The 25851-nt window shown below is 37.2% G+C and overlaps 1 protein-coding gene across 5 annotated transcripts in view; it reads right to left on the bottom strand.

The window, feature by feature from the left end:
• The window catches only part of LOC138332892 (heterogeneous nuclear ribonucleoprotein K-like), a 50523-nt gene extending 25127 nt beyond the window's left edge, over positions 1-25396 (bottom strand). For 3 of the 5 annotated variants that reach the window (XM_069280895.1, XM_069280896.1, XM_069280899.1), the window contains exons 1-6: positions 25299-25396; positions 20977-21084; positions 5333-5445; positions 3016-3072; positions 2044-2087; positions 587-671 (exon numbers count right to left, since the gene is read on the bottom strand). In XM_069280895.1, coding sequence (XP_069136996.1) covers positions 587-671; positions 2044-2087; positions 3016-3072; positions 5333-5445; positions 20977-20989 — 312 coding nt within the window. In that variant the 5' untranslated portion in view covers positions 20990-21084; positions 25299-25396. Of the gene's footprint in view, positions 1-586; positions 672-2043; positions 2088-3015; positions 3073-5332; positions 5446-9622; positions 9775-20976; positions 21085-25298 lie in introns of those variants that run through there. The other 2 variants (XM_069280897.1, XM_069280898.1) reach the window with 2 other exon arrangements.
• Positions 25397-25851: the final 455 nt, after the last annotated feature.

The raw sequence follows: 25851 nt of genomic DNA, 5'->3' as shown, positions 1-25851 counted from the left end.
TGTCACGATGGTTACCTATCCGCAAGGGAGGTAACTCTGTAACATACTAACAAAATAATGATGTCACGATGGTTACCTATCCGCAAGGGAGGTAACTCTGTATGTAACATACTAACAAAATAATGATGTCACGATGGTTACCTATCCGCAAGGGAGGTAACTCTGTCACGATGGTTACCTATCCGCAAGGGAGGTAACTCTGTATGTAACATACTAACAAAATAATGATGTCACGATGGTTACCTATCCACAAGGGAGGTAACTCTGTAACATACAAAGACGGAATATATGTGAATGTTTAATTATACATTATTTCGAAAATTCAGTTTCTAAGAACTTTAAATGAAATTCCAATATAGGATTTTGGAATATTCCCGAAGTTATATCTATTTCCTTATGAAGAAACAACCACGAGTTCAAGAAACTATTCATTAAGCCCACCTCTAATGAGCTACATAATTTGATAAGCATGTACTAGTTGTAAGCTTAGTAAATGGAAGTCCAGAAAATGTTTTTTTCCACAGAAATGAGGAAGAAGGAGTAATAATGGAACTAAAAATAAAAATATTAAAACGAGTACTGGTACCTCATCACTTACATCTTCTAGCTTGGGGATGATATCAAGGGCACAGTCGAGGGCGGTGCCAATATCCGCGCCAATCGTCAGAACTCTGCAATACATACAATACACTTGTCAAAATCAGCAGTCACCATCAGATAATACACAATCAAGCGCAAATCATAACAACCTCAAGAAAAGTTTATGTGCTAAATTAAGTAAAGTGCTAAGCAAGAGAAAAGGGGAAATTTAGAACAAAGTCATTCGAATATTTTCAAAGCTGATTTGACATGCATGAAAATAATTACAAGCTTAAATTCTGTATCACTTATTTTCAAACATTGATGAACACAAAACAACAATGCAAATCATTATACTTTCTCTCTGTTAAAACATTTAACTTAATTATGATCATTTTTTCAACATTTGAACACAATTTCCGCATAAAAATATTCACATGAAAAAAAAAAGAAGAAAAGAAATATTAGCGCAAAACTCTAGTTCCAAGCAAGAATTAACAGTTACACAAGCAAACACTGTGAAGACCTAGACACTTGCATGATAATTTGAACTTTGAAAGGTCAAAGTTCACTTTATCGCATCCCTGTACACTTGAAGCAATTTCTTCATTTAATTGGGAATAAATGAATCATGACAATATATGTTACGTCCAAAATGTTAGTAAGCTTCTACGAGAGGAGCTTAACGTCTCCTAAGGTCAATTTTATCATGGTAGTAACATTAAATAGTGTTAAAAAGTGAAAAACAACATGTAAGCCAAATTCTGAAGACCCGTTGTCACCTGATTTCTAGGTACATCACACAACCAGTGCATATAAAGATGCAGATTATATCCCCAAGGAGACCAGTGACCAGAATGTGTGAGTAGTTTTACACCAGAAATCTGATTGAAAGCTGATTTTTTATTATTGAATTTCAGGTTTTGTCACAATAAAAAAAACACTCTTCATTCATTATGTCAAATATGACTTAGAAAAAATCGTCTTTTTTCCCCCAAAAATAATTTCTTAAGGATCCAATTTTTCAAACACTTTCTATTTTCATCATTATTGGATCTAATATCAGTTGACCTAAATGGATGTTACTAACTTAGCAATTGAATGGTCACACACATCCTTAGCTGGCAAACATTTACAGGTCAAAAACACTAGATATGAGCATCAAATCCTAAAGACATTTGCTTCTGCTTTTTTCAATGTAATTTGGTCGAAATTTTTTCATTAAATCTATTTAATTCCATTTAAAGTTAAACAAGATATAATTGTGGAGATCAAAATATCAACCCAAAGCATGCTTCCCACTATAGAACCAAGATGACAGAAGTATATGAGATCTGTACATGGGCATGAATAAAGTCCATTATGAAAGGTGAATGGTTATTTCTCTCATTTTAAAAACTACTTTTTCTGACTGCTCAAGACACGAAAACTGAAACTGATTAAATAAGAGTTGTTGTGTCATACCGTTCGGGGCTGGTACTATCGGGAACTGTGACACTGGCTTTGTACTGTCGGGGCGATGGAGGACCAGTGTATTCAGCGTTCCATGGGTCAGGACAGTTGGACCGAGGTGAACATTTCCATGTTTCAGGGCAGGGGATCGGTGGAAAGACGTCGGACGGACATACGTACAACGGACCATGTAATTGTACGTGTAGTAGCGGGCAGGGCGAGATTTGTGGGACAGGCCAGTTATGGATTGAAAAAGGAGAAATCGTAGCATGGCTTTATAATATGGACAAATCATTATATACAAAACAATGAAAATAATGGGATTATTTGCTGGAACACATTACTTGTTAAGAGCCAAACCAGGGCTGGTATCCGGCTAAACTATTGTAAGAACAGATATATATATAATGTCAATATTATTGGGAGCAATTCTGTAGAATATAAAGAAATTTAAAATTAGACATAAGTGATTCAAAACATCAAATGTACTCTACAAGGGATTATTAGTATTACTCTCGGTACTGGCCATATATAGATAATATACAAGAGCCACAGAGGGCTTAACCCTAGTCTTTATCGCTTCACATGATAAAATCATAAGACATATTAGACATTGCAATAGACAAAAACTATAACGGTCTTTATCTTTTCTCTATTCATTACATATGACATAGCATAAATAACCATAAATAACTATAAAATGACCATAAGACACTTGACAAATCATTATCGTGTCTACATATAGCAATGGACGAGCTTTTTTTTCTAGCCCCTCGGCTAGGGACTTCAGAAAGGTCATGAGTGGAGGGGTCGTGACCCGGACCAACAAAAATAGGGACCCCTTTCTTGGACGAATGGTGTGGACGTCGGACCAATTTGTGGTAAGGAGCCCAGGCCTGGGACCAAAAGTAAGAACATATTTTGACCTCTGAAAAGGAAGGTTACAGATTAAGGCGGAGAAAGACTTGTGTCTACAATACTTACGTCTTGTCTCAGTCGCTTGATGTTACTGCCAGCTTTTCCAATGATAGCTCCAGCATTCTGTCAAAGTAATCGTAATTTATATCAGAGTTTGACATCTGCTATCATTTACTACAGTCTACATTCATATTGTAGAATGGTAATGGTAACCAACTTCCTGTTGCATTCGACTTACTTCTATGTATTTCCTGATTGAAATAAATTTGCAAAACTTAATCATCGTGAATATAATCTATATCATTCATATCAAAAGTTATTTTTGTTCTCTCTGTTCTTAATGAGTCAATCTTCACAAACTTAATATAGAATGAATATGCACAATTCTGTAAAAGTAAGCTACCATATCAAATAGTTTCTTATAATGGATTCATTATGGACCTCAAAAGTCCCAAGAAAAAAACATCCAAAAGGGATTGGTCATAAACATAAATCTACCAACAGGAACACAATTATAATTGAGTGTTTTGGTAGGTATCAAATTTACTCTCTAAACTTTCCTGGAAAGGTATGCAATCTGAATCCAATTATTTCTATATGTAAGCTGGAAGCAGGAGATTTTATTAGATGTGTATGACTAACGTGGCTTAGGGTTTTCAATATCAGGTGACCATTTTGTGAATGGTTGCTATGACTCCTGCCTATAAATCTATACATCAGACATCCATGATCTATTGTTTATAGGCTTGGTATTAACAAGTTTAACGAGGGATCAATGCTCTGGTGCCTCATCTAATTAATCTATATTTGTAGGATGGTTTTGTAAAGGTTCTCCTTATTATATCTTTATCTCCCATCATTTTAGAACTCTGAAGATCATTGGCTTCAAAATTAAATTTTGTGGTGTTTTGGCTTCTGAAGAACATCTTCTCGCACAACACTCAAATGAAAGTTGACTTTCTTTTGTCTCCATGCTCTACAATAAGCACTGAACTCAATTTTGCAGACTTGACTGGAAATCAGTAATCACTTAAATAACATATCACCACCAAATTTTGTCAAGTTTAGACATAGTAGAACCATGCAAGTATAAATCTCAAAATCAAATTGCAGTAAAAAGCCGTTAGGCAGGAATCAGGAAATTAAAACTCCTTGAAAATCCCTTGGATCAAATTCACCAAGAGTATTCTAAACTGAAAGTAGGGGTCAACTGGCCATCTTAGATTCCTCACGAAGTAGGGGTCAACTGGCCATCTTAGATTCCTTACAAAGTAGGGGTCAACTGGCCATCTTAGATTCCTTACAAAGTAGGGGTCAACTGGCCATCTTAGATTCCTTACAAAGTAGGGGTCAACTGGCCATCTTAGATTCCTTACAAAGTACGGGTCAACTGGCCATCTTAGATTCCTTACAAAGTAGGGGTCAACTGGCCATCTTAGATTCCTTACAAAGTAGGGGTCAACTGGCCATCTTAGATTCCTTACAAAGTAGGGGTAACTGGCCATCTTAGATTCCTTACAAAGTAGGGGTCAACTGGCCATCTTAGATTCCTTACAAAGTAGGGGTCAACTGGCCATCTTAGATTCCTTACAAAGTAGGGGTCAACTGGCCATCTTAGATTCCTAACAAAGTAGGGGTCAACTGGCCATCTTAGATTCCTTACAAAGTAGGGGTCAACTGGCCATCTTAGATTCCTTACAAAGTGGGGGTCAACTGGCCATCTTAGATTCCTTACAAAGTGGGGGTCAACTGGCCATCTTAGATTCCTTACAAAGTAGGGGTCAACTGGCCATCTTAGATTCCTTACAAAGTAGGGGTCAACTGGCCATCTTAGATTCCTTACAAAGTAGGGGTCAACTGGCCATCTTAGATTCCTTACAAAGTGGGGGTCAACTGGCCATCTTAGATTCCTTACAAAGTAGGGGTCAACTGGCCATCTTAGATTCCTTACAAAGTAGGGGTCAACTGGCCATCTTAGATTCCTTACAAAGTAGGGGTCAACTGGCCATCTTAGATTCCTTACAAAGTAGGGGTCAACTGGCCATCTTAGATTCCTTACAAAGTGGGGGTCAACTGGCCATCTTAGATTCCTTACAAAGTGGGGGTCAACTGGCCATCTTAGATTCCTTACAAAGTAGGGGTCAACTGGCCATCTTAGATTCCTTACAAAGTGGGGGTCAACTGGCCATTCTAGATTCCTTACAAAGTAGGGGTCAACTGGCCATTCTAGATTCCTTACAAAGTGGGGGTCAACTGGCAGTCTTAGATTCCTTATATAGCTAGTGTGATTCTAAAATGATCGGGTTTGGAGAAATCTGGAATGAGTTGTTGACAGACAGTTATTTTTATACAGGAATTACACCTATATCTAATGGATGCTAACCTTACTGGCCAGTAGGAAGCGGAGTTCAATCTTCTGTCCGCCATCACCGCCACGCCTCCTCTTGTTGTCATAGTCCTCCTGGTAATCATCCTCATGGGGACGCTTCATGTTACCTAAAATAGAACATATGGATGTCAGAGTTCATGTTACCTAAAATAGAACAGATGGATGCCAGAGTTCATGTTACCTAAAACAGAACACAAGGATGTCAGAGTTCATGTTACCTAAAATAGAACAGATGGATGTCAGAGTTCATGTTACCTAAAAAAGAATAGATGGATGTCAGAGTTCATGTTACCTAAAATAGAACAGATGGATGTAAGAAGTCATGTTACCTAAAATAGAACAGATGGATGTCAGAGTTCATGTTACCTAAAAAAGAATAGATGGATGTCAGAGTTCATGTTACCTAAAATAGAACAGATGGATGTAAGAAGTCATGTTACCTAAAATAGAACAGATGGATGTCAGAGATAATGTTACCTAAAATAGAACAGATGGATGTCAAAGGCCATGTAACCTAAAATAGAACAGATGGATGTCAGAGTTCATGTTACTTGAAATAGAACAGATACATGAAAGTCACTTCATGTTCCCTAAAGTAGAACAAATAAATGCTAGAATCTTTAAGTCACCTAAATAAGAAGAAAGATACAAATGATACCGAAAATAGAACAACCACACATATCAGCTAAGGTTGGTCTTAGCAAAATCTTAAGATTTTGTTATAAGAAACATCAAAAATTTGTCTTTTAAAAAGGAACAAGACAATTTGCTTGTTTAAGGTAGTATTTTGTGAACTGAGAAAGATATATTTTTTTAAATGAAATGAGAAATAACATTCCAACTCGGGATATATGGCCCATCGTAGTACCTAGGACCCTCCAGAAAATGAATATTGAATAACCTTGTGTGAAGAGGTCATGTGGGAACAAAGTAAGAGATCACTCTGACTATGATAGCTAGTTCATACTACACTTAGGCATGAGTGCCAATGCCCTTGAAAAACAAACGGTACAAAGCAAACACACCTTTAATTTACGATAGTCGATCTATTAAATCCAGCTACCATTGCATGACTAGCTGCTATTGGCAAATTCAAACGTCTTTCTACAGCAAGATGTTGTATAACGAATCTTTACTCAAAACAAACCCAGGAAAATTATTCCTTAAAAAAATATCCATATGTGTAACAATTAAATTTTAATGAAGCTACTGGCCGTTTATAATAGTAACAGGATTTAAGGGACTTCAGTAATTCAGTAGGGTCTATCGTCAGGTCAAAAACTTATAAACTTCTAGACGAGGATACAAACCAACCATGCTATTTTCATGGTTTGTTATTCATGCTCATAGAAAATTGACAACTCAATGTGCTTATCAAATGGTCAATTTAAGACATAACTTTAACCTCTGATGATGGCCAAAGATCAGATTGACCTTTAGTGACCTAGAAGGCCACGACCAACAGCTGTTGTATGGGTAGGTGATTGCAGATAGGCTATGTAAAATTAATACCCAGGAACAATCGGCAACCATCAGATACCAGGCAATCATTGATTTTCCTCCCCAATAGTAGATCTCCCATCGTTTACTACACCGTAGTAAGACCATTGTTATCTATAGAGAACACACATCTTCTATCTTTGTAGCTCACCAAGTACACTAAAATTTTCCTATATCATAAATATGTCTTCTCAATGCATATTGTAATTTGTAATGAAAATAGAAATAAAAGATTTTTGTTTACAATTTGAAATGTAATTGCAGAAAAGCCTAAAATAATATTTGACAATGACTTTAATTAGGTCATAGTGATCTCATTAGTCATTAATTAGAACAAAGTCACCTAATTACAATGTATTTTACATTTAAGGGTTCATTTTATGAAATCATTGCTATTCTACATTACATTCCAAAATACTGTCTGGAAAAAAAAAAAAAAAACATTTGTAATTATCTTATAATCAAAGCTAAAACAAAACCGATGTCAACTGTCGAGTTATTGATATGCCGTTGTGACAATATCACATTATTATAGTACCCTTGAATGTTTCTTTTATACCCAACATTCCCATAGGAACATCATAAAGAGGCTAATAGGAGATAAACATTCCATATATCAAAAGGTCACTCGATCACTGATAACGTCGACTGTCATTAGCATAGCCTTTTCTCTCCAACATAAACACCACATAAAATTGGAATGAATGCTCTAAAACCAAATGATGACCAGAAATGACCAACATTTTACAGTCGGTTTGTGAAATGTGATATAGTGCTAAATGACCAATGGTTTAAAAGTACAGTACTCATGTGATATCTAATCTCCTATACAAACAAAGTATTGATTTCTACCTTTATCACCATAGCCAATCGCTAATCACACGTCCCGGCCATTTTCCTACATTATGGAGAAACAAAGGCGTACAAACCGTACGGTAATGAACACATCCATCATTTCTACCTGACCATTATTAATGGTATCTCCATTAAATAGCGTTAGTAAAATGACAAAGGTACACTACCACGTATGGGTATCAACAGAACATGACCTTTGTTAGTTGTACGACGAGATATCACTTAACAGTTCACCGTATCGTCTTACATCAGTTTTCAGAAATCATTGTTTAGGCAATATTTTTCATAACAGCCTATCATGTTTTATCTATTATCATCAATTTCTATAACATCTTTACAAAATATCATCTTTTTGATTTATATATCAATGATGGTTTTAGAGGAGACTTAATCATTATAACTTAATTATATTTTATTCATTGTTCCCAGAATGCCATTGTAAATTGATGTCTGCTTTTCTGCCATTGGTCTACCGATGTCTTGTCCCGCAGGTATCATAACCTTTGACCTCTCCAAATAATTTCCTTTTAATGTCTATAATGAATTTCCGCATTAACTTTAACTGGGATCCTACATGGTAATGTACCAACAGTACCCCTAACTGTGTCAAACCATAACATAACAATGAAATCAATGGAATTAACATCTTAAATTCATAACGACTTTCTGTCACTGTAGTCAAGCTACGGTTTTCATAGTGACTTTCTGTCACTGAAGTCAGGCTACGGTTTTCATAGTGACTTTCTGTCACTGAAGTCAGGCTACGGTTTTCCTAGTGACTTTCTGTCACTGAAGTCAGGCTACGGTTTTCCTAGTGACTTTCTGTCACTGAAGTCAGGCTACGCTTTTCACAGTGACTTTCTGTCACTGAAGTCAGGCTACAGTTAATTATGAAATATTAATGAAGCATACTTAATACATAGTCATTATAATTAGATGGACTGGAGGAAGCTCCCCAGAGAAACGACATAGTTGACCGCACAAATGAGACGGCATCCAAGTGCCCTCAGGAAGCAGGTGGCCGGAGCAGCTGATGACCATTGACCAATAGCTCAGCAAATACCTGGCAGCCTTACTTGACCAGTGGTCATTATGTCATGATTGAAATTACTAATGATGTGACAATGATGTGCCAATGGACATGAAGCTGTCAAGTTAAGCCCCACCTGAGCTCACCTGTACCTATATTATATCTAATTAATGTAAAATCAGCCTACCTTTCCTCTATGTAACAAAGAATTCCCACCAGGTGCAGCTGCCTTTCACCACCACTCTAATTAATACCATGTTCTACCATATTCATTTGTCAAAATATTGCTATTCAGGGGAAAGGTTCTACATCCTAAATCTTCAGGTTAATTAGGAAACAGCTGTATCGTTTCACAACAAAGTATTATTTATTGTAATCAGCTAACACAGAATTACTTTTTACAAATACAAGATATTGGCTCAACTTTTTGCCAAAACATTTTTTTATGTATCAAAGTGTCAGCAGAAAAAAAACCAAATACGATCACCCCCCCTTGTGGGTTTTTAGTTGTCAGTGTCAGAATATAAGGAATTTTTCCATTCGATACAAATTCTAAATCCTCTTCATCAATCAGTCTTAAAACTGCTCAGACTTTCTTAGTTATCAAATCATTTTTCATTAACACATGCAACTCTTTGAAACAACTCTTTCATTTAGCCACTGTTATATCAATTATACTAAGAAAATATCTGAATTCTGTTCAATTAAAATTGATGGTACTGCTATTTACCTGCCAAAAAAACCAGATCATCAGACCTTTTAAATCCAACTTTAGAAAGGTGTTAATTAGACACTATACAATATGGGAAACCATGAAATAGTTTTCTCACTAAGCAGTGTAAAGACGACTTTTACCTGTAATCAGATGTTGATTGCAGTAAGGGAAACTTTCAACATACCTGGCTATAATGAGGAGGATATGAAGAATCAATATCCAAGCTGTCCATCGTATCAAACCTTCATCTGCCTGTTTTATGTAGGAGTAGTGAGGGGGTTATACAGCAGCATGGCCAACGTCCGTAGTACTACGGGTATGTTACACCTGTACATATCGTCCATTGTTACCTCGACAGCACACCTGGCTTTCTGCTACCTGTCTATAGGTACAGTGGGTGTTAGCTAGAGAAGCAAATGCCATGTAACCTCTGCTCGCTCTCTCCATAGCCATTTGTTGATATTGTTACCAGGCAACAGCCAATCAGATCGTGCCAACAGGAGCTGTGATCCAGCTGCTGACGATGCTATATTCTGATCATAGGTATTGCGATAACAGGTGATTGGGCCGAGCCACATGACATGTGGTTCTATCAGCTAAATCCTAATAACTCAACACCCAACAATTTGGGTGCTAAGGACTTTTCTAATTAATCCATTTATTGACACTATATGATCCCAAGCTCACCTTGATGCCAGACCAAGTCCTTAATTAATCACAAACTAATTAGATGCACATGTGCTGGTGTAAAATCAAGCAAGACCCAAATCACTTTTATTTGGTTTATTATAAATTTGACAAGACCGTCGTACATACCGAATAATGCACTAATGCTACTTACGGTACTGATTTCTTGTTCAATTAAATATTGCTATGGAAGAAACTAAAGCATCTGTTCACTGAATTTCTATATAAAAACCTACTGGTATCTTGTGAGCTCTTGCTCATGTACATATTTTTTTTATTTGCTGACTTTAAACGGTTCTCTGTGACCGTCTAAATCTAAAATTAAACTTAACAATTTTAATTAGATTTCCTTATAGAAATTATTTTGACTTTTTGTGCTCTATATATGTTAATATTTTATTCACAGTTTTTCTCAATCACTGAGCAAATACAGTCAGTGAAATTTCTCTAACTTTTTCTTTGTGTGCTACACACAGGGACCACAGGCCTTTCACCAGCTTTTGACATCTGCTGGAGGAGACAAAGTGCCGTGAAAGAGAAAATCACACATTCGACAGCGACATATGTTATTGTACAGAACAATAAATATTTGTGCTGCTGTATTTACACAAAACTTGTAAACACGCCTCTGTAAAACCAAAAGAAATTTGGGCACAAAATACGAGATTCAGGTAATTCTCTCTTTTGTCATGGAATAGATTGTAACAATTCACTCGGACTCTGAAATTGGCTCACTTTTATCCATTCAAACAAAGAACAGAAAAAAATTCCTTATTTGAATTTAAAAAATAAAAAAAAAAATTGTTTGTGTGTTTTTGTTTCTTGGGTTTTTTGTTGGGTTTTTTCAAGTAATTTTTTATCAATTTTGGGATAGCTCCCTTCCTAATAATTTCTGTAGTTCATTTTGAATATGTATAAAATTTTGAAAACGAGCTTGCTAATTCTTCAATCATCACCCTTCCTTGCACTATAAAATTGGAAAAGGTTACTTTATTTAGATAATTAGTTTCTATAGAACATTTATGGACATGCTAATTTTATAGATGGGAGAAAGCAGGACAGAAAGAAAATACTGACTTGTTGCAATATGTTGGGACATCTGACTGCATTAATCTTCCTGTCTCCAAATCTCACCTAATCTCTCCTCCTACCTCCCAGTCCCACCCAATCTCTCCTCCTACCTCCCAGCCTCACCTAATCTCCCCCCTGCCTCCCAGTCTCACCTAATCTCTCCCCCTACCTCCCAGTCTCACCCAATCTCTTTTCCTACTTCCAAGTCTCACCTTATCTCTCCCCCTGCTTCCCAACCTCACCTAATCTCTTCTCCTACCCCCCAGCCTCACCTAATCTCTCCTCCTACCTCCCAGTCTCACCTAATCTCTCCTCCTACCTCCCAGTCTCACCTAATCTCTCCTCCTACCTCCCAGTCTCACCTCATCTTTTCCTACCTCCCAGCCTCACCTTATCTCCCCCCTGCCTCCCAGCCTCACCAAATCTCTCCTCCTACCTCCCAGCCTCACCTAATCTCCCCCCCTGCCTGCCAGTCTCACCTAATCTCTCCCCCTACCTCCCAGCCTCACCTAATCTCTCCTCCTACTTCCCAGTCTCACCTTATCTCCCCCCCCCTGCCTCCCAGCCTCACCTAATCTCTCCTCCTACCTCCCAGCCTCACCTAATCTCCCCCCCTGCCTCCCAGTCTCACCTAATCTCTCCCCCTACCTCCCAGCCTCACCTCATCTCTCCCCCTACCTCCCAGCCTCACCTAATCTCTCCTCCTACCTCCCAGCCTCACCTAATCTCTCCCCCTACCTCCCAGCCTCACCTAATCTCTCCTCCTACCTCCCAGTCTCACCTACTCTTTTTTCCTACTTCTCAGTCTCACCTTATCTCCTACCTCCCAGCCTCACCTTATCTCCCCCCCTGCCTCCCAGCCTCACCAAATCTCTCCTCCTACCTCCCAGCCTCACCTAATCTCTCCCCCTGCCACTCAGTCTCGTTTAATCTATCATAAACACTATTGATACATCCTCTTTCCACATAAAGTTCATTACTGTTACCCTTACTAAATCCTAACCCCCCTTCATTAACTTCCTTGTATTCCTACCTCCCTCCCTTCTATGTGTTCTTGTGCCTTGACCGGTTGGGGAAGCATTAGACCAGCAGCACACCTTAGATGTCATTGATTACAGGTAATGACAGGTGTCCCCTCACTAATTACAGGTAGGTATTAACACACTCTTACCTATTCTACAGCAGTGTGTCTACCTCACTGAACTGTTCATCATTGCATGACAATACAGATCTATAACATCATTCTACGAGGTTATTGGCACTGATAGGTTTTACTTTCATTATCAGCTTACTATATCTACTGTACTTACGGGTGGTTCGTTAGAATCCTAATGCTAATATCAAAGTTCATAAACAGAAAATTTATTATAAATAGCAACACCTAATTTTCATTAACCTATACATACATAGTCAATTTCTTTATTAGTTTAAGCTTTACAACTTATTACTGGTATCTAAGAACACAAATCAGTTATCATATTATGTAATAGTGTAACATGTAAACGCTCATACACTAATACTACATTGCACATTCACACACACATACACACACCCATTTTAACACGGATGGACGGACGTACGCACACACACACGCACCCTCACACACACACACACACACACACACACATGCACCCTTACACGCCTTCATATACATATACAGTCACACACACTCTCTCACTAATCCATATACAACATCATGGCATACTCTCTCTAGTTTCTAATTCTTAATAAATAATTATCAATGTACATGTCTGAATGAATTGTCTACTACGAAAATCATTTAATTGGTAGGAGAGTGAAAAGGACTGTTCACTTAAACAATTATAACAGCAATGGCAAATTAAAGTTACAAACTATAAGATAGTATTTAATCTAACTATCCATATTGTAATATCTCATAAAACATTTTCCCGGCGCTTAAATGCTAAGTGTAAATATTTGCCAAGATTATGAAGTTCTTTGACATTATTCACGGATAATAATTGAACAACAGGCCTCAAAGTAGCACTTGGGAATGACTAGCCAATTGGCGAGTGACCTCTAAATTTTACTCGCCAAATGTTGTTAAGAGAAATTTATAAGATTCATATATTGATTTGATGTGTTAAGAGCTTTATTGAGACACCTTACACTATTGAGCAAGCAGATACACATGTACAAGTATTAAAAACATGAAAAACATAATTTTGTGTTGGTCAAAACTCTTTTTATTCAACAACTGCAATGTCCCACTAAACAGCCTCTGTACTTCAGCTTCCTTTTTGTTTTAAACCATTTTTCAATCTGTTTAAATTTTATATACGGTGATATAAGTAATTTATATATAAATGTATAGTAATTATCAATATATCTCAAATTTATTCAGTTACTAATTCATATCGCGCCGATTAGGGTTATTATATTTTATTTAAAATTGAATAAATTGGGCCTAATATCTCAGGCAGTAATGTACAAGCTTCCAAGAGTCCGTTTTTCGTTGCATATGTCTACCAGCGGCTTGGAATTTAGTTGTGGCTTGGCGATTCTATACATGTATGCATTGACGAACTTTATGTGCATATCTTGCAATGTTTTTGCAACACATTGTTTGCGTTGTTTGAAAGTTGTGTCCGACTGTACTTTCGTTTGAACTTGAAGCGATAACAATATCATGAATGTCTTACTGTCTTTCTGTGTCACACAAGCGTCTGTCTCTTTCGTAACAATCAGTAGTTGGACACAAAGTCTGTTTTGCCGGCCATTGATCAATTAATAACCTGTTTACACATCTTTCAGAACATCGTACCTTCGTCATGTCTTGGCCACAACATTCGTTCAGCCATGTCGAAGCGTTTGCTTCCTGTTGATGTATTGGCTTCAGTCCCTTTTTTCACATGAATCCAGAGTCAAAACTGCCATTGTTCTCTGTTTGTTTTGACTTTTTAAAGCCAAAACAAGTCAGGGGGATTTGCCCCGGCCTTTTTGCCGCCATATTGCTACTGATACATGAGGTAGGGTCATCAAGACGCTTTACAGCAGGCAGTGATTATGCTTTTAAGCGCTTTTCTTACACAGATTAGATATGTGTAACTATTAAAAGAACCGAACACATAAAATAAATCCGGAAATATTAAGGAATTTTTTACTCGCCGTTTGGCGATACATTGTTAATTTTAACTCGCCTTTGGGAATATTTACTCGCATATGCGAGTAAATTTCTCTCAACTTTGAGGCCTGAACTATCTATAAGTTATAAACTAACTAGATTTACGCAAGTAGTATGGTTTAATATATTTTTTCCGAATATGGACATCTTAATATAAAATGAAACTTGTCTTCCACTTCGTTTTTGTTACAAAAAGTACATTTTCTATTTTCTCTTGGAGTGTTGATATATCTTCCGCTTTTTTAGATTATGTGATGACATTCTTATTCTAGAAATACACTTGTAATATCGTTGTTCAATAGGTTTCTTAAGATAATACTGTAGATCAAAATTATCTACTAAATGCTGATATAAAAAGCCCCTAGAGGAAGTCTATCTAGTCTCTCCCTGCCTTATAGTCTATTACTGTGTTTAGGATACACTTCATCAAAATCAATAGGCCATCAAAAATTTTTGTATATAATAAGGCGATTTTCAAATATTGTTTAGTAGTGATTTATGAAATGCTCAGAGTGGTGATTTGTGAGTTGGTTCTGTTAACATCCAATGAAAAAAGCCATCAACAGTCAAAAATCATATATTTTTTTTTTAATGTTGAAAGTGGTGATTTTGTTAAGCATGTGGTATTATACCATATCCACTGAACAAAGTCATCAACAGCTAAAAATTATATATATGTTGATTTTTAATGATGAAAGTGATGATTTGTGATGTGGTATTATGCATATTCAATAAACAAATTCATCAACAGTTAAAAATGATATATTTATTTATATATTTTTTAATGATGAAATGATGATTTGTCATGTGGCATTATGCATATTCAATGAACAAATTCATCAACAGTTAAACATGATATATATGTGTGGTTCTGTTACTCCCTGTACAGACCCATTGGATCTCACTAGTGATCATTTAGTACTATGATGAACCAATCAAGATGGATCTCTGATATTCTCCATCCACTCTCCCTGATCTCTGAACACTGATGAAATTAATGGATGGATATGAGTCTTTAATCATTCTCTCTGGTCACAATTATCTACACAGAGGAAGCTCAGAGAACAACAGCTTAAAATGACAATGCACCACAGTTCCTGAAGTCAGTTGCAGCAATCAGCATTGGTACAATGGAATTCACTACTCCAGTTTCCTATTCACAGAATATTTTTCATTAAGCCTTTCCTCATTGTGGACAAACACATCTATTAGATCTGCTAATCACCAACAGATCAAAGATGTACCGAGAAAATTGAATATTTGCAATCTGAAGATATCTTAATTTCATATGTTACACTACTCCTATTGGTTAAAGTTTCAGGTTATTTTTGCATTGACTGAAAGAAATGTATGTCAAGCATTATGACATCATACACGAAGAACACACTTTGCATCTATGATGACTTCATAAATCCAAGTGAAAAAATGAAACAAGAGGCCCAGAGGGCCTGTATCGCTCACCTGGTTTGTAATGCCAAATAATTTTCTGAATACAGGTTCATTGTTTCTTTTCTAAAGGAATTTTAATATTAACCTCTAAATCCCCTATTGGGCCCCACCCCTCCTGCCCCCTGGGGGTCAGAGCCAAAATTTATACAAGTTCTGTTCCCCTTCCACAAAGGATGTTTGTGGCCAAATTTGGTTACAATCCATGCAGAACTCTATGAGAAGTAGCGATTTAAAGGATTTACCTCTATTTCCCCTATTGGGCCCCGCCCCTCCTGCCCCCAGGGGATCAGAGCCAAAATTTATACAAGTTCTGTTCCTCTTTCCCCAAGGATGTTTGTGGCCAAATTTGGTTACAATCCATGCAGAACTCTAGGACAAGTAGCGATTGATAGAATTTACCTCTATTTCCCCTATTGGGCCCCGCCCCTCCTGCCCCCTGAGTGTCAGAGCCAAAATTTATACAAGTTCTGTTCTCCTACCCCCAAGGATGTTTGTGGCCAAATTTAGTTACAATCCATACAAAACTCTAGGACAATTAAGTAGCAATTTATAGAATTTACCTATAATTCCCCTATTGGGCCCCGCCCCTCCTGCCCTGGGGACCAGAGCCAAAATTTATACAAACTCAGTTCTTATTCTCCCAAGGATATTTCTGGCCAAATTTGGTTACATTCCATGCAGAACTCTATGACTAGTAGCGAATTAAAGGATTTACCTCTATTTCCCCTATTGGGCCCCACCCCTCCAGCCCCCGGGGGGCCAGAGCCAAAATTTATACAAGTTCTGTTCCCCTTCCCCCAAGGATGTTTCTGGCCAAATTTGGTTACAATCCATGCAGAACTCTACGACTAGTAGCAATTTATAGGATTTTTCTCTATTTCCCCTATTGGGCCCCGCCCCTCCTGCCCCCGGGGGGGGTCAGAGCCAAAATTTATACAAGTTCTGTTCCCCTTCCCCCAAGGATGTTTGTGGCAAAATTTAGTTACAATCCATGTAGAACTCTATGACTAGTAGCGATTTAAAGGATTTACCTCTATTTCCCCTATTGGGCCCCGCCCCTCCTGCCCCCGGGGGGTCAGAGCCAAAATTTATACAAGTTCTGTTCCCCTTCCCCCAAGGATGTTTGTGGCCAAATTTTGTTACATTCCATTCAGAACTCTATGACAAGTAGCGATTTAAAGGATTTACCTCTATTTCCCCTATTGGGCCCCGCCCCTCCTGCCCCCGGGGGGTCAGAGCCAAAATTTATACAAGTTCTGTTCCCCTTCCCCCAAGGATGTGTGTGGCCAAATTTGGTTACAATCCATGTAGAACTCTATGACAAGTAGCGATTTAAAGGATTTACCTCTATTTCCCCTATTGGGCCCCGCCCCTCCTGCCCCCGGGGGGTCAGAGCCAAAATTTATACAAGTTCTGTTCCCCTTCCCCCAAGGATGTTTGTGGCAAAATTTAGTTACAATCCATGTAGAACTCTATGACTAGTAGCGATTTAAAGGATTTACCTCTATTTCCCCTATTGGGCCCCGCCCCTCCTGCCCCCGGGGGGTCAGAGCAAAAATTTATACAAGTTCTGTTCCCCTTCCCCCAAGGATGTTTGTGGCCAAATTTGGTTACAATCCATGTAGAACTCTATGACAAGTAGCGATTTAAAGGATTTACCTCTATTTCCCCTATTGGGCCCCGCCCCTCCTGCCCCCGGGGGGTCAGAGCCAAAATTTATACAAGTTCTGTTCCCCTTCCCCCAAGGATGTTTGTGGCCAAATTTGGTTACAATCCATGTAGAACTCTATGACAAGTAGCGATTTAAAGGATTTACCTCTATTTCCCCTATTGGGCCCCGCCCCTCCTGCCCCCAGGGGGTCAGAGCCAAAATTTATACAAGTTCTGTTCCCCTTCCCCCAAGGATGTTTGTGGCCAAATTTTGTTACATTCCATTCAGAACTCTATGACAAGTAGCGATTTAAAGGATTTACCTATATTTCCCCTATTGGGCCCCGCCCCTCCTGCCCCCGGGGTGTCAGAGCCAAAATTTATACAAGTTCTGTTCCCCTTCCCCCAAGGATGTTTGTGGCCAAATTTGGTTACAATCCATGTAGAACTCTATGACTAGTAGCGATTTAAAGGATTTACCTATATTTCCCCTATTGGGCCCCGCCCCTCCTGCCCCCAGGGGGTCAGAGCCAAAATTTATACAAGTTCTGTTCCCCTTCCCCCAAGGATGTTTGTGGCCAAATTTTGTTACATTCCATTCAGAACTCTATGACAAGTAGCGATTTAAAGGATTTACCTATATTTCCCCTATTGGGCCCCGCCCCTCCTGCCCCCGGGGTGTCAGAGCCAAAATTTATACAAGTTCTGTTCCCCTTCCCCCAAGGATGTTTGTGGCCAAATTTGGTTACAATCCATGTAGAACTCTATGACAAGTAGCGATTTAAAGGATTTACCTATATTTCCCCTATTGGGCCCCGCCCCTCCTGCCCCCGGGGTGTCAGAGCCAAAATTTATACAAGTTCTGTTCCCCCTCCCCCAAGGATGTTTGTGGCCAAATTTGGTTACAATCCATGCAGAACTCTATGACTAGTAGCGATTTAAAGGAAATGTTGACGGACAGACGGACGGACGGACGGACGACGGACGGACGGACGACGGACGACGGACGACGGACGCCGCGCCATGACATAAGCTCACCGGCCCTTCGGGCCAGGTGAGCTAAAAATGGTTAAATAAACACAATTCATTTAAATACTCCATCTCCCAGTTATAACATTATCCCTCCCCATCCCCCTCCCCAAACCATTACAACTTTATCCCTTCTGATCCCCTCCCCCAAACCACTATAACTTTATTCCTCTACATCCCCCTCCCTAAACCACTATAAATTTATCCCTCCAAATTCCCCTCCCCAAACCATTACAACTTTATCCCTTCTGATCCCCTCCCCCAAACCACTATAACTTCATTCCTCTACATCCCCCTCCCTAAACCACTATAAATTTATCCCTCCCCATCCCCCTCCCCAAACCATTACAACTTTATCCCTTCTGATCCCCTCCCCCAAACCACTATAACTTTATTCCTCTACATCCCCCTCCCTAAACCACTATAAATTTATCCCTCCCCATCCCCCTCCCCAAACCATTACAACTTTGTCCCTTCTGATCCCCTCCCCCAAACCACTATAACTTCATTCCTCTACATCCCCCTCCCTAAACCACTATAAATCTATCCCTCCCCATTCCCCTCCCCAAACCATTATAACTTTATCCCTTCTGATCCCCTCCCAAATCCAATCTTGTTGGTTCCTGAACCATGCGGTAAAGCAACAAATACCGTGTCTGCATCATTAGGATTTCAATAAACATAACTTTGTCTTCAAATGAAATCGAAAATTGTTCCAAACAAACAAAGAAGGCTGATATTACAAATCTAACAAGCTTGCTCATAAGCATACTGGGTTGCAAACTACTATCAAAGTGGACAAATCATGCAATGAAGCATATTTTATACACATAATGCCTTGGCCATAATCAGCATGGTTAGGGAATGTGACACCAGTATTCAGTGAGGTTAGGAGATCCGGAAATACAACATCTATTTTCCTGTATCACTTCAAATTCAACCCAGCGATCCAGCCATGAAAAGTGAATGATTGTCATAAAATTACCCGGGCAAGAAACTAATTCTTAAGGGAAAGCATAGAGCACAACAATAAAACTTAATATCAAATATTACATCTAAGACAGGGACAAGGAAAGATGGGGATATAAAAATTTATGTCAAATGTATGATACATCTAAGACAGGGACAAGGAGAGATGGGGATATAAAAATTTATGTCAAATGTATGATACATCTATATAACACAGGGACAAGGAAAGATGGAGATATAAAAATTAATGTCAAATGTATGATACATCTAACACAGGGACAAGGAGAGATGGGGATATAAAAATTAATGTCAAATGTATGATACATCTAACACAGGGACAAGGAGAGATGGGGATATAAAAATTAATGTCAAATGTATAATACATCTAAGACAGGGACAAGGAGAGATAGGGATATAAAAATTAATGTTAAATGTATGAAACATCTGAGATTATGACTATACATGTATCATAGTGGCTTAACATAAAGATAAATCAGTCACATTATAAACTAGATATTAGATGTTTGTCACAAAAAAACATGGTTTTCTTCCAAACCAATCAAGAGCATTCCTTAAACAAGAGTCAGTAGTTGTGCCCTGCAGAAATTCTAGAAACATTTGCAAATATAATAAAAACATATCAGTAAATACAATGAATTTTTTAAAGATGCTCCACCGCTGACAAATGGTATTTTTTCACTATCAAAATCAGAAGCAGACGATTAAGTAGTTTTCTTCAGTTACAAAAGTTACTTACTTTACACCATTACCACCACTGAAAAGTTTGAGCATCTATACTTCAAGTAAAAAATATGAAAAATATTAATTGCATCCCATAAAAAATCCGTGGCACTATATCCTATATGGAATGAAGTACTGGTTGCGCATGCACCAAAGGCGAAATAAATTATTTTATATATTTTTTTGTGTTAATTAGGCATATATATACACGATTAGACACCAATATATGTTCAAATGATGAATATCATTTTTGCTCTGTCAGCGGTGGAGCATCTTTTAAGTTTTAAAACAGATGTGGATCCAGAGAGTTGATTAAAGCGACGAGTGACTCGTACTAATAAAAGTAATAATCGTAAGTTGGCTATTGGTAATGTTGACCCACCAAAACCTATAGGATAAATTCATATCAAGTCTGTCCGGGTAAGGATTAACCCAAATACTCAATTTCCTGTGCAATATAATAAAATTACCTTTACCACATGCCATATTTTTGTATCATGGATTCTAAGTTTGGCATCCAACTGACACAAACATCTTTACCAGAACGAATTATCCTGTTGGGATATCGATGGCGTGTAACATTATTTTATTAAGCTATGAAATCTTTACTGTTAGAATGCTGTTCTCTTAGATAATATAACAAAATCAAAAACATGAATGCATTATAGAGATTTTCATTTTTTTTCATGGAAAAGGACTCTTTTAACATTCCAATTAGATTGTCATGACTGTATCGCTAACACCTGAGATACGTGACATATGTACAGGATAATAATTACACACATTACATATCTTACCTTCATCATCCATGTCTGTTATGGGTATCTGTACAGACTTGTTACGGTGGCTGTTCACAGAACTGTCGGTGGTGTAATCAATTCACAGTGGGTATGTTATAGGTAGATCTGGTAGGTAGAGAACAGAAAGACCATTGTCACAGGATATAATAAAAACTCATACACATGATGTTAGCTACATCAAAACAACACATTCGTATTAGTTTTATTTTTACAACAATCTGGTGGACAATTTAATCTACTAATTTTAGTGGTGGAGCAAGGACCAATCCTATAAATAATTATATGATATAAACCCCTACCTTCATAGGAAATATAAACAAAACGTAAGGACAGTTTGTTACACTATATCCCAATATTTCATGGAGATGACATAAGAAATACAAGGCCAGAATCTGATAGTGACTGTATGCCCGACATCAGATTCAAAATTGTACCCAAATAAGGGAAGAAAAGTCAGTGGTAGACTATACATACAATAAGAATTTTGTGATTTCTGGTTGATATGCAGGTAAATATGCAAAAGTGTTTGATAATCAAGATAAAGGCTGGAAAGTTGGGGCAACTTCATAATAAATTTTGATTTCTTGTTGCCAAAGTACAAAGAAAAAAATATCAACATTTTTTTCTGACTTATAGATGGTGAAACATAATTAACAAGGTATTCATTTTGTATGAAAGTAACATTATTGTACAATTGACATCATTAATCACAATTTTTTTAACACTAATGACTAGCTTTTATTCATTTTTTTTATCAAAAGTTTTCTTTTTTTTTAATAGGCCAAACTTCAACCCAATTTCCATTAACTCAAATATAGAACAAACATTTTGAAATAAAGATTGTACGAAGCCATTGTTGTTTTACTGATTATGTTTTTGACCCACATAATTTTATTGCTGGTAAATATGTTGATATAAAGGAGCTATAGACTAGGATCTAAGATTGGATCAATATCACCGAGTTACCTCTGTTTTAATCAATAAGTTCCACTTAAAACAGGAAAATAAAGGACACCTCCACATAATGGTGGCCCACCTGTGTCCCGTTCCTCCAGTTATACACAAAGCCACGGAGTCTGTGCAAGTCATTTCTCATCAAAATTACAAAAATCATTTACAGGGACAAAAGTGAAGCGCTGACAAATAATTAATAAACTTTTAACTTTCAGGAATAATGACATATAAGTTTGATATTTTTGAATTTTGTTTTTGTTAATCATCAATTTCCTTTTTGTTTGTGTTGCTATTGAGGAGCAATGGATGTGACCTTGATCATTAGATGTGTCAGAGATACAGTACAAAGCAGAAAACATGTCTCCATTCCATGATAAATGGACCCAAGAAGTAGCTTTATTGTACATGTATTGAAACCTGTATAATTTATCAACAACAACAAGGACACACGCCTCATCTGCTACAACTCTACATTTGGTACTAAATCATACTACTGCCACAATGTTACCTTATTTTACATAACAATTTGCAATACAAATTCAATTACAACAATTTTTGTATTTTTTTTAACCTTAAATCTTTATATATTTGTCTGATCCGTGTCATATTGTTATCTTCTATTTTTTTTCTTTTCTTTATACAATAATATCTTTTTTTTCTTCATTTTTTTCTCCCTCTCTCTTTATCACTTTAAAAAAAATTTGTTTTGGAAAACAATTATTTTTCTTTTACCAAATTTCTAAGAAACAACAAACAAAATTTTACCTTCTGTAAATATGGATATATTAGAGAGTATTTAAGTTCACGATTAGCTAGGATGAACAATTCGTGATAAGACACCGACTAACTTTTTGAAGAACAGTTTCATACATATACAAAATGACGTTTGATACTAATCATTGATAGAAACATGGTAATAGATAGAATCAATGAGACTGTCAGTCAGAACAGCAATAGGTCAAATATTATAAATAGAATCAGGGAACAAACTGGCTTGTATGATGCTCGCAGACAAACAGACAAACAAAATAGAATCAGGGAACAAACTGGCTTGTATGATGCTCGCAGACAAACAGACAAACAAAATAGAATCAGGAAACAAACTGGCTTATATGATGCTCGCAGACAATTGGACAAACAAAATAGAATCAGGAAACAAACTGGCTTGTATGATGGTCGCAGAAAACAAAATAGAATCAGGAAACAAACTGGCTTGTATGATGCTTGCAGACAAACAAAATAGAATCAGGAAACAAACTGGCTTGTATGATGCTCGCAGAAAACAAAATAGAATCAGGAAACAAACAGGCTTGTATGATGCTCGCAGAAAAACGGATAAACAAAATAGAATCAGGAAAATGGCAGCCATGTTTTGTGAAATTGTCAACATGATTTCTACGGCCTGTTATCTGCATTTTAATGGGCAATATTGATAACCTATAACCAAACACAAGGTTTTGTGGACGGTATTGGCAACATCTCTGTGACACTCCTATCAGCCCGGGAACGGCAAGGTCTAACGAGAGAAAAGAGGGGCGGAAAACTCAATGTTAGATACCCACAATTAGCCTCACAAACCAATTGGACTTTCTCTGCCTTTGTTCTGGTGTAAATAAAACCCTTATGTTGTATCACACGGCAGTGTGGACCTGGGAACAATGGTTTTTGTCACAATGGTAGACAAGCTCTGTTCAACAGCTAGGGTAAACATTACACAACCAATAGATCCATACCGCTGTTGTATCAAACTAAGTAACAGTGGCCGCGACACACAAGTTTTTGTATGGTCAGGGCAACGCCCACTCCATTGTCCAAGTCCTCCTGCCCTCAGCAATAGGAAACAAGTAAAACAATCCAATGGTCGCCGCGGTCATACAGACAGCCAGCGTTGTACGGAAGCTCCACTCGAGCTTGTAAAACTTGCCTATTATGGTAATGTTTACAGACAGGAAAAAATTCCCATTTCGACCATCTAAAATTGTTTGGTTTCAATAGAACACTAAAAGCTTGTTTATGGACCTATCTATTAAAGGTCAAATCTATCGCCACTAATTTTAGACAACTCTGGATCCATTTACAGAAGACCTACCAATACCGATCTATGTTCCTAACTCTCTCTAATTTCTTTTTGTCTCATTTCATATAAAAGTGTATCAGTTTGTTTAGAATGCCAACAAATTCAATCAAATCTCTTAGATTATTGTTTTCATTCCAGCAACATTTTCATCTCTCTATAAGAGATTCTAACAGAAATATTTAAAAGCATGTCAATGTTTCCACTCTTAGTCCTCTCCCTCTTCTCATTCCGAAATTTATCTTATAAGTTTCTTATTTTGTGCATCATGGATAGCAAACAATCAAATCTGAAATGAGTTTCATAAAGTTTCATGTATCGAATGAACACAAAATGACAAAGGGCTGATGCAGAAGAATATGAAAGAGCTTAATTTATTCTAAAATAAATACGGTTTTGGTCATCTTCATTTCCAAATGTCACATCATGGCTACCTAGAGGACCTATGACTTTAATGAATTGGCATGGAAAATATACTACATGAAAATAATGAGAGAATCATGTGATGAACTTTGACCTGTAATGTGGTAAGACTTCCTGGTCCAATGTACCTATATGTCATAAAAGGGATCAACATAAGCTTACTCGGCTGGGAACTGTGGCATCAGGTATCCTCATTGGTACACTCTAGTCCATGTTTTATATAATCATGTACTTCATTAGATGGGGACAAAAAAACAAATGACCAGAAAATGCCTGATCACCTTATACACAGGACACAATTAATACTAATTCACTGTTAAATTTTTCTGTATGTTTTTATAAATCAATTTGAAATGTTTGCAAATGACAGATTACTGCGAGGTCATGCAGTGATACCAAAAAGGAAAGACAGTCATTTAACCAAATCATATAGCTGCTGGTAAATGTCACTTTTGACCCAGGCTGTCTTAAAATGGTTAAGCCAAAACAGGTAACATTTATTTTGGCTAAACAATCTAAAATGAACAATTGGCTAAATGGCTAATTGCTTGCTGCATAAATACAAGTTATAACATGTATTTAAAGCGGTGTTCCTTTGATAAATATACACATATGGGTGATACAACTATTGATAGTGTAACAGGTCTCATCATGTTTACAAGTTTTTTAGATAGACCAGTACACTGCCATACACATGCTACCCTGTGGCGCCACCACCACAGGACACAGAGTTGTGATGCCACACCCTCACCAAGGTTTCCTTTCCCTCACGTTGACATTACAACAGCACATGGCAAACACTTACATGACCTAGCTACTAATTATATTTTGTCTAAATCAAACGAGTTAGCACCTGTATTGAACTTACCTTATCTCGTTCAGGTGTGAAAGTATTGATCAGTCGGTATATCTGTCACAACTGTTTTACAGGGCGGCCGGAAGCTGAAACAGAAAACGAATATGTTCCTATATTCAGAATATTATAAAATATTCATTTAGTTATTGCATAAATGATAACTCAATATAAAGAGCATACATTATGAATGTTCATTATTGTAATTTTATATATAGATCACTATGATGGATCATGCCAGTGCGGTATCCATAAAACCTATATATGATTACAGTTAATTCTATGGTACACATTTTTACATACAATGGTAAGTATAAATCAACAGGTCAAAGAAGATACATATACAGATACAAAAGCAAGATTCAAATTCAAAAAATTTTATTTCCATTTTCAACTGTAAACAATACATGTTTTAAGCAATCCAGGTTAAGATTTAACAAGTTAGGAAATAGATATTAAACATGATTTTTTTTTTTTTTTTTTTACTTTTAAACTTGTTAGCCCCTGAAATTAATACTTTGTATGTATGTTTCTGTGTTAAATCAAGATAAGCGTATGTGTCTTCCCA

Source organism: Argopecten irradians, chromosome 10, assembly GCF_041381155.1.
Source record: "Argopecten irradians isolate NY chromosome 10, Ai_NY, whole genome shotgun sequence".
Classification (NCBI taxonomy): Eukaryota; Metazoa; Mollusca; class Bivalvia; order Pectinida; family Pectinidae; genus Argopecten; species Argopecten irradians.
Note: the sequence above shows the minus strand (reverse complement) of the source record. Positions and strands in the feature narration are given on the sequence as shown.